Source organism: Charadrius vociferus, unplaced genomic scaffold (genome assembly GCF_000708025.1).
Source record: "Charadrius vociferus isolate BGI_N301 unplaced genomic scaffold, ASM70802v2 scaffold585, whole genome shotgun sequence".
Classification (NCBI taxonomy): Eukaryota; Metazoa; Chordata; class Aves; order Charadriiformes; family Charadriidae; genus Charadrius; species Charadrius vociferus.
Genome location: NW_009648642.1, coordinates 516,639 through 526,395, shown reverse-complemented (window position 1 = coordinate 526,395; position 9,757 = coordinate 516,639). Strand labels below are relative to the sequence as shown.

The 9,757-nt window shown below is 57.5% G+C and overlaps 1 protein-coding gene across 1 annotated transcript in view; it reads right to left on the bottom strand.

Moving 5' to 3' along the window:
- The window catches only part of NTN3 (netrin 3), a 24,683-nt gene that overhangs the window by 5,335 nt on the left and 9,591 nt on the right, over positions 1–9,757 (bottom strand). Inside the window, exons 3-5 of the mRNA XM_009886380.1 lie at positions 2,550–2,640; positions 2,221–2,370; positions 1,243–1,296 (exon numbers count right to left, since the gene is read on the bottom strand). Of these exons, the coding sequence (XP_009884682.1) occupies positions 1,243–1,296; positions 2,221–2,370; positions 2,550–2,640 (295 nt within the window). The remainder of the gene's footprint in view (positions 1–1,242; positions 1,297–2,220; positions 2,371–2,549; positions 2,641–9,757) is intronic.

The window sequence follows — 9,757 nt, the reverse complement described above, 5'->3', positions numbered from 1 at the left end:
CCCCGCCAATGCACGGCCATGTGTGCCTCTGAAGAGCTGGCCCAGCATCAGCACAGCCCATCCGCTCCCACCGCTGTGACCCCCACACAAGGCACAGAAGTGCTGGGAAGACAGATGAGATGGCAGGAGGTGGCTGATAGAAGAGGAGTGGTCGAGGACAGGATACAAAGCATCTGCTTTACCTGTTTGCCATGCCATCTGCTGGACCACATCCTGCAGCACCGCGGAGGGCTGGGAATAGGGTCCAGAGGCTGGTGTACCGCTGTCTGGTGCTATCGGCATGTGCCGTGTCAGGGTGAGAGCTGAGGGCACCCTCAGTGGGGCCCTGGCAGCTGTGGCTGGGCTGGAAGAGGGACCCTAACCCACCAGTGCAGGCAGCATCCATGCACCCACCACGTGTGCAGCCCCAGCTGAGCCTCTGCAAGAGCACGAGCAAACCTGCAGCATGCGTGGAGACATGAGCATTGCTGCTTCAGCCTGGGGAAGCCAGGGTGGCCCTGGAGGACCTCTAAGGACAGCGACAGAAATGCCTCCCTCGCCCCAGCAAAGCCTGCAGTCCACCACCAGAGATGCTCCTGCTGGGTGACAGCAGCAGTGACATTGACCATCCCGTGGTACCATCAGATTGCAGAGGTGGAACAAGCAGCTCAGACCCAGACATTTCACTCCTCCAGACCTGGATGGGGTGAGCCCCATGTCACCCATGTCCCAGGGGAGACCTGGCAGCCCACACGCTGGCACAGGGGCTCCTGAGCCTGCCTGCAGCCTGCTGGACCCCACCGCCCCGGCACTGCTCAGAGAGCCAGGGCAAGGTAAAAGGCACCGAGGAGAAACCTCCCTCCCTGGCACTGATAAAAGGAGATTAAAAAAAGCCAGCCCCCAAGCACCCACTGAGCCATAGGTGCTGTACACCATAACCCCTGCCACAACCTGCCAAGGGGTGGCGAGGTCTGGCCAGGCTGCATCCCTGCTTTTCTCCTCGGAGGGGATGGAGAAACCCTCTCCCTGAGGCAGCCCTGTCAAGCTTTGTCGGTCCCTTTCCAGAAATACATAGGATTTCAAATCTCAGTCTTCTTTTTTTTTTTTTTTTTTTGCCAAAATTGTTCGCCATTAATCTTGTTGCCAAAGGGTTTGGTGGGGCTCAGCCCTTTTCCCGGCTGCACTGGGGAGAGGGGCAGTGGGATGGGACATCTCTGGCCAGGGCTGGGGCTGTGGGCTTGGCCTGGGACGTGGAGCACTTACCTGCAGGTGCCTCCGTGCTGGTGACCAGGGAGGTGGGGTTGATGGCAGGGATCTCTGGAAGAGAAAGGGAGAGATGTCTTAAGGAAAGGGGTCCCCAGCTCTGGGGGTGACACCCAGACAAAAGCCCTCTGCAAGCGGGGTGCAGAGGGGGTTGTGGGTCATCACCAGCAGTTTGCGAAGAAAGATGATGGGGTGAGTCTGACCTGAGTATCACAGGCCATTAAATAGACCCAGAGATGCCCAAACTGAGCTCAGTAAACTGGGACATGCTGAGAGCCTGCAACCCCCAGGACCCCTAAGTCACTGCTGCAAAGGACAGATGGTCCCTGGATGCTCAGCTCATCCAAACTGTTTGGGCATCAGATGGATGCTCGTCTGACCTTAGCGTGCTCCAGGCTGCACAGCACAGGGGTAAGCGTGGGCAAAGACAACATTTTCTCAGGACACCTGGCAACAAAACCTGGGGGAAATTCTCTCCTAACCCCAAATCTAGGGAAGAACAGAGGGGAGGAGCCAGCCCTGCCAGCTCACCCCCACGGCCACCACTCCAGCAGTGCCAGTGGACGCTGCAGGGTGGGAAATTGTTCCTCTGCTCCTTGGGTCAAATTCAGACCCACTGCAGCAATAAACACGTTTTTAAGCTGACCATGGGATCTGGCCTTGCCCCAGACCTGACCACACTCAGGGCTCACCTGGGTGAGGAAGGCACCTTGCTGCAGCTGAAGACATGTCCCAGCAGAGCTGTTTCAGCTGGTTGGAAGCACTAACCCAAGGGGTCTTTCAGAGCCTCCCGGGCTGGGGGAACAAAGTATGGGTGACCCCAGAAGGTGACCCAACCATCCTGCCTTAACCAGCACAGCCATGTGGACGGGCAGCCCCCTGGCTCAGCCTCCCACCCACCGCAAACCAGCCCAAGGAGAGCATCTCCTGGTGCCGGTGAGGGTCCCCAGGTGCAGGGCAAGGCACAGCCACACTCACTGATGCAGGGGGCCACCGGTGAGCGGCTCTGCTGGTAGCCCTTGGCACAGCGGTTGCAGGTGAGGCCGGTGACGCCGTCCTTGCATGGGCACTGCCCCGTCGTCTGGTTGCAAGTCTTGCCGGCCGCGCCAACGGGGTGGCAGTCGCAGGCTGGGTGGGAGAGAGAGAAAAGATTCCATGAGAGGTGATGCACAATACAAATCCCAAACCGGACCCAACGTGCCGCCCCTGGAGAGATGAGGGGGACGTGGGTCCTTCCAGCACAGTGGTGGAGAGCAGCCGCTGGGGCCGGCACAGCCCAGACCCATAGGTCCAGACTGTGGCCTCACATGTGCTGCGAGCAGCATGGCAGGAGCGCCAGCAGATGAAGAACTTGGCCAAGGTATGGCCTCTGCCGACGGAGATGAGCCCCTGGAGACCCTACAGCTCACACAGGCACCTGCAGCTGCCAGCTGGCATTTAAAGTCTGGACACCAGTAGAACAGCTTCTTCCTGCCCGCTTTGCAGGCAGCAGCTCCGGGGACAGCCCGGGATGCGTGCAGGCAGGAGGAGGGATTTCCACAGGCAGCCCCATGCCTGCTGCCAGCCTTGTCCTGTGCAAGCAAAGGGAGCGGAGCTCACATGGGGCCATGCAAACCCTTGTTCATGGCCAGGCTGGGACTGAGGGACAGAAAGAGGAGAGAGCAGGCCAGGTCTGCTCTTCCCCCACCTCAACCCTGGGGTAATGCTCCTGTCACAGCAGTAAAACACATTTTCTCCCCTTGCTCCCCCACCTCTGTGCTTTCCAGCCCACAGAGCTGAACCAACACCGAGCTTTTACACAAACTTGTTTTGGTTTTAGGATGGTCTGAAGAGGATTTTCTTGATGCTTCCCAAGCTCATAAGCCTCAACGCCCATCCTGAATCCTGGAGACCCCAGCCAAAGGATGTCCTCATGGTTTTCCACCACAGCCTTCCCAGGGAAAAAGCCACACCTGAGGTGGGTGAAAGTTGGGTCTCCAATCTCAGGACTAACCCAAAGTGACTCTCCATCACACAACACTGGATGACAGACCCACCAGGGGTTGCCTGTGAGGGAAGGAGATGCTCACTCAGGAGAGGTTCTTCCCATCGGCCTGCCCAGGGCTGGACTGGCTATGAGCTAGAGGAGGTTATCTCGGCCTCCATCAGTGTAAGAGTTGAACGTGATTCCAAAGCAAAACAAAAACATCCCCCCCCTGCCTGCCCCCACAGCCCCCTGATGTTATCGTTTCCCTAATTTTCACCAGATGGGACTGGTGGGAGCACCACAGTGCTGCTCCTCGGGCCCCCTCCCGCACGGCCAGAAACCAGAGCAAGCGGCCTCTAATGGGGACCAGATGCTTCATCCTTATCAGATCTTGGCTGGGACTGGAAGCGGACGTCTTTCTGACAAGGATATTTTGGGGGCTCAGCTGTGATAACAAATGGCAGTGAGCAAGGGAGTCTTGGCATGACGTGGGGCCATCGGAAACACAGGGCCTTTCTTCAGCCACAACAGGCTTGTCTCTTGCCAGGGCGGCTGGCTCTCCCCAGCGAGCCAGGCTTTCCCGGCTCTCCTGCAAACACCCGCTGTCAGGTCACTGAGGACCCCCAAAGGTCGTGAGATCAAGGCATGGTCCAGCCCTGGACTGCTAGGAGCAAAGCCGGCAGTGATGCTCCAGTGCTTGGCCAGTTTGGCCAGCCCTGGATGACCCACTGGAACAGCACTGCTGCTTCCCCTGGAGGAGAACATCAGGCTAACCACCCTCTTTTGAACCACCGTTCTCTGGGACATTTCAGATGCGTCAGATGCATCTGGAAGGTCTCCTGATGCCTACTCCACAGGGCTCTTCTGCATGGACTTGGCTGGATCCTGCAGCACTTGGAGGAAGCAGGTGCCTTTGACGAGCTGGCAGGTACACCTCTTGGAAACCATCCACTGCTTTGTCTCTTTTCTGCTAGCAAAGGCTTGGGTTTCTGTTAGTGCGGCTGGGCACGAAGCATCACCCATCCTCATCACCACTTGTGCTGGAAAGAGCAGCCAGGTGCCACCAGCATCACTCCAGTGCTGCCCTGAACAAGGCGCTCTCACCCCACCACTGGTGATCGGAGTGCTCCCCGGGCCACAGCGCCCCTCTCCAGCCAGCAAAGTCCACCCCACCCCAGAGCGGCTGAGCACAAGCCCTGCCAAACGCCCACTCATCCAAGAGACGTAACTGTGTGGGGAGAGCTCAGAGGTCCCTCCAGCCATCGCTCCTGCTCTGCACGCACAGCGACAGACAGTCCGTGCCCTAAAAAATTTATGGCCGAAGGCACGCTTCCAGCAAAGATTTATACAAGCGCTTAGCTTCACACGTTGTGGATAATCTCTTGGGCCCCAGCAGTGTATTCCTGGTGTAAAGTCTAAGGACGGACATAAATCTCAGCGCAATCAGGATCCAATTCATCTAAGCGGATCCCTCTTCACGCAGTGGAAGAAGGCTTTCAGTGACTCCTGATGTTTTACCTTGATCAGCAATTAAAGCAGTTTTGCTCATCTTAAGCCCACAACAGAGAGGTGTCTTTGGGAGACGAGCTTGGTCTCTGCCAGACCACCCTCTGGTCCCTCACCCCGCCGTGGTGGGACTTCCTGCAGTCCCACGAAAACCCATTGCTTCTTCCCGCTCCGATGGGAAGAGCATCCCAGGCAGCACTCAGTGCTTACCCAGACTGGTCCCACATCCCCGCATGGCCTCATCCCACCACTCTAGCTGTAACATCTCCATCCCTCCTTGTCCTGCCGTGACCCAGCGAGGGAGGCTGGCCTCCTGTCACCGGGGGATGCAGGCGCGGGGCACACAGCGCAGCTCCCTGCCCGTTGCCCACACACCGAGCCCCGCTGCTCGCAGCTCTGCTGCTCGCCAGGATCTGGCCCACAGCGCTTGAATGGTGGATTAAGTCACTAGCTTGGAGCTTAACTCATCGAGCTGTGCTTGCCAGAAAGCATGTCTTGCACCTCATATTGAGGGTATTTTTGCGTCTTAAGGCTTAGCTGCTACTGCTTCACCAGTTTTCATTGGAGAAAGCCCACGGTTTACAGCTTTGTTTAAATTAGGGGGATTAATGCACAGCCATTCTTTATTTGACTTTTCAATTACCACCATTGAATTAATCCTGTAGGTTGTTCTGCCTTTTCCATCCTCCCAGCTTTTCCGTCTCACAGTGTCCAGCATTGATGCCAGCTGCTGGCGGGACGGCGACTGGAGGGAAGAGCTCGCCAGCCGGTGGCCGAGGGCTCCACTCAGTTGCCGGCAGGAGATGTGGGCTTGTGCACTCTGCAGTCGCTGTTTTTGTGCCCATTTCAAAGACATCGTATCCCAGCAGAGACAAACTCATGGTTGCGTAGTTATTTAGTAACATGCTTGGGGATTTTTTTAAATAAAATGGAATAGTTCCTGGCCTCTGGGCTAGTGTTTTGCCTCCTGAATATGAACTGAGCTTCATTCCCAGCGCCTGCAAAATCTGCCTTTGCCGGGGTGCTCAGCTTCTGCCCTGGACCAGCACCGCGGTGGGCGCAAAGACCTTTGTTCAAAGCTGCAGATGTCAGTCCACAGCAGTTTGCTCCACGCCTGCTTTTAAAATCTGCTGTCACGAGCCTTGCTTTTCCGTTCCTTTCCAAAGCCAAGCCCAAACTGTCTTTTCACATCTCCGTGTATTTATACATCTCTGAGGCAGCACCAGCTCCCATCGATGGCAGTGGGCAGACGGGTGGTCCTGCTCCAAGGAGGTCCTGCTCCTGATCCAAATGGATCCACCACTGGCTGAGTATGAGAAAGGGGTGGAAAGCCCTCTGCTTTCTTGAAGGAGGGGCAGCCAAAGAAGCAGAAGCATCAGGCTTTTTATTATTAACTCGGTTCGCTGAGGCAGAGCCAGGAACTGGCTCCCGAGACCCGGGGTACCACCTTTACTGCCAGATCCTCCTCAGCATATGCACCGTAGCGGGGGATGGCCCTCGTGCACATGTTCATCTGGCTGGGCTGAACCTGTGCGGCATTTCCAAACCATGGGCAAACCCTGCCAGCCCTGCGCAAGCGGCACCCCACGTGCTGGGCTGGCCGAGACCTGCCCGTGGCTTGGCACAGGGACGGGAAGGGAGGGAGGTTTGTCTGCTGGGGGGGGACCTGCTGCAGCACCCTCCTCCTCCGCCGCCCGGGCATCGCTCGCTGGTGTTTCTCCTGCACAGCTGCATCAACCCTCGTCCCATCATAGAACCGTCTGGGCTGGAAGGGACCTTTCAGATCATTGAGTCTAACCATCAACCTGACACTGCCAAACACACCACTAAAGCACGTCCCTCAGCACCATGTCTGCCCGACTTTTCTGTGTCCCACCAGCTCCTGAGCACCCCAGGATGCTCTGCCACCCCGTCCTCTCCAGAGGAGCCACCTTGAACCCGAGACGCTTTCCATCACCTTAATGCTCCACGATTACCACCCTGGGAGTATGGTGGAGCAGCACTGCCCTGACAGACGGCAGGCTGCTGCCTGCATTAGGCAGGCACCGGCAGAGGGAGGCAGCCAGGGCCCCTCTGCTTCCTCCATCCCCAGCCCTGAAAACGGAGGGAGCTGAACCACAGCCCGGGTAGGAAACGCTGCACCCGCAGTGTCCCCAGTCCCACAAACTGTGCCCAGTTCTGGGCTCCCCAGTTCACAAAAGACAAGGAACTGCTGGACAGAGTCTAACGGAGGCTACAAAGATGATCAAGAGACTGGAGCATCTCTCTGCTGAGGAGAGGCTGAGAGCCCTGGGGCTGTTCAGCTGGAGAAGAGAAGACTGAGAGGGGATCTCATGAATGCTTATCAATATCTAAAGGTGGATGGCAAGAGGATGGGGTCAGACTCCTTCCAGTGGTGCCCAGTGATAGGACAAGGGGCAACGGGCACAAACTGGAACACAGGAAATTCCATCTTAACATGAGGAGGAACTTCTCTCCTGTGAGGGTGGCAGAGCACTGGCACAGGCTGCCCAGAGAGGCTGTGGAGTCTCCCACCCTGGAGACATTCTAAACCTGCCTTCATGCGTTCCTGCCCAACCTGCTGTAGGTGACCCTGCTCTGGCAGGAGGTTGGACTAGACGATCTCTGAAGGTCCTTTCCAACCCTGACCATTCTGTGATGCTGTGAAACCCGCACCCACACATCGAGAGCCGGGCTGCATTCCGTTACCCTCCTCCCAGCGTGCAGCACCCAGCCAAATCCTGCGTGTTTTATTTCCTATTATTTGTTTGGTAATTGCTCTCTTCCCTGGCTGGAGCAGAGACCTCAATGCCCAGCACAGAGGCAGGACTGGGGACCCCATGTCCCACAGGGAGCCGAACGCCTGTAAAGCGTCCGCTTTGCTTGGGATTTTATCGTATAATTTCGGTAGCAAAAGCAGAAGGAGCTGGGGGACGAAAGGGGAGCAGAATGCCCTCGCTCAGGGATGGGTGGGGAGGTTGGGCGCTGTTCGCCGAGGATGTGAGGTGAGGTGGAGGCAGCACAGCCACCCCAGCACCCCACGAGCCCCGATGCCAGTTGGGGTGAGCCGGGGCTGCCTGTGAGCCCCCAGCGCTCAGGGAAAATCCTCATGGAAAAGGGAATTTTGCTGCAGCTGCCCCAGTCCAGTGGTGCTGCAGCAGGAGCCGGGGGGCTGCTGCCATCTGTCCCGGGCCTCAGTCAGAGCCAGGACCCCTCACAGGAGTGGGACACGACCCATGATGATGTGCTATCGACCTTGGGGATGCATGCCTTGTCCTGCCTCCTCCTTTTCCTCTCTCCCAGTGCCTCCCAGTGTCACCTCAAGGATGCTGGCACCTGGCACGAGCCCCATCAAAAGGAAATCCTTGCTGTCATGCCCATAGCCATAGCCGTGACATGGCTTGGCCAAGGCCATGGGACTGGGAAGCAGCACGTGGTCCCCTGGGCACACGGGCTGCCGAGGTGGGACCGGCCAAGTCAGCTGCTCGTGTTATTAAAAATTATTAGTTCGCCATTTGCTAATGAGCTGGCTGCGGGCAGGGCTGCCCCTGCCAGCGCCCACTCAGTCATGCTCCCGCTGCCGCCACGGCATCGGTCAAACGTGGGAATTTTCTCCCTTTGCTCCGTCCTCTCCACCACTCCCGTGGGAACAAGGACGGGGCGGCTCACACGGCATGGGTGACCCAAATGAGCCATACAGAATCACAGAATCATAGAATGGTCAGGGTTGGAAGGGACCTCTGGAGATTATCTAGTCCAACCCCCCCGCCAGAGCAGGGTCACCTACAACAGCTTGCACAGGACAGCGTCCAGGTGGATTTTTGTCTCCAGAGTGGGAGACTCCAAAAACAACACTAACGCACCCGAGAGGGGAACCCCAAAAGCCAAATCCTTCAGTTCAGGTCTGTGGCCACAACGTTAATGGTCCAAAACCAGCTTCAGCAGTTCCTGTAGGCCCTACATAAACACACTAGTGTCATGTCCTCACAGCAGCAAAAGTGCCTGGTGGCCACACGGCTGTGCTATGCACTGGAGGGGACGCCGTGCTCCCTTCTGGGAGGTACTTGCAACCTAAGCTGGAAAAAAGGGGGATCAGGGATGAATTCCCGGCCTCGAAGCAGCCATGGCCAACCTCCTGCCTTCTCCAGCATTTCAGCCTGGATCCCACCAGCCCTTGTGGACGTGCAAGGTGTTTTGTTATCTCAGCTGTTTTGGTGCAACTATTGTTTTGAGGCTTCACAAAGGAAAAAGGCTCCACACAGGGGGCTGAGAAGGGAGAGATAAGAGAAACCAGATGAGCTTGGCCAGGAGCGAGAGGAGGGAGAGGAGAGGTGCAGGTCCCACAATGTTTGGCACAGGCTTGGGGACCTTGGGAAGTCAAGCTGCAGCTTTATGGCTTGGAGTCAGCGCGGCTCCTGGCCAGCTCTGGGACAAGCCACCCTGCTTGCTGGCACTGTGAGCCATGGTGCTCAGCATCCCCCCCAAAACAGGTCCCAAGTGCCACCCCGTAGTTGAAACGCAAGCTGTGGGGTCCAGCCCAGCAGCCCAGCAGGGAGATGGAACCCTCCATCGGCATCCCCAGCCCTCCAAGGCAGGGAAGCCACCATGGGCCATTTTGTGAAGCACCTTGAACGCTTCCAAGCATGTCTATGGCCCAGACAACGTCAGTGTCAGAAACGGGTTTCCAGCACATTTATTCATGCGCCTTCTCCAGCACCTGCCCAGCATCTCTCCAAACACTGTCTGTGGAGACCATAACTGTGGCCACACCAGGACCCTCCTGAGATGGATGGGGGTCCCGGGAGCCTGCTCACTCCCTGCCTGCTGTCCTCCCCATCCCCCGGGGAGACGTGGGGTTCCAAGTGATGTCCCTGCCTCGTGCCTTCGGGGTGGCAGAGGTGAACAGAGGGAGGGAGGCTGGAGGTGACCTGCAGGAGCCAGGCACTGAGCAGAGCAGAGGGATGTCCCAAGGATGGGAGGGAAGACCAAGGAGACCAAGAGGGACTATATCATCCATGCTGCCTGCATGGAGACACCCCCCCC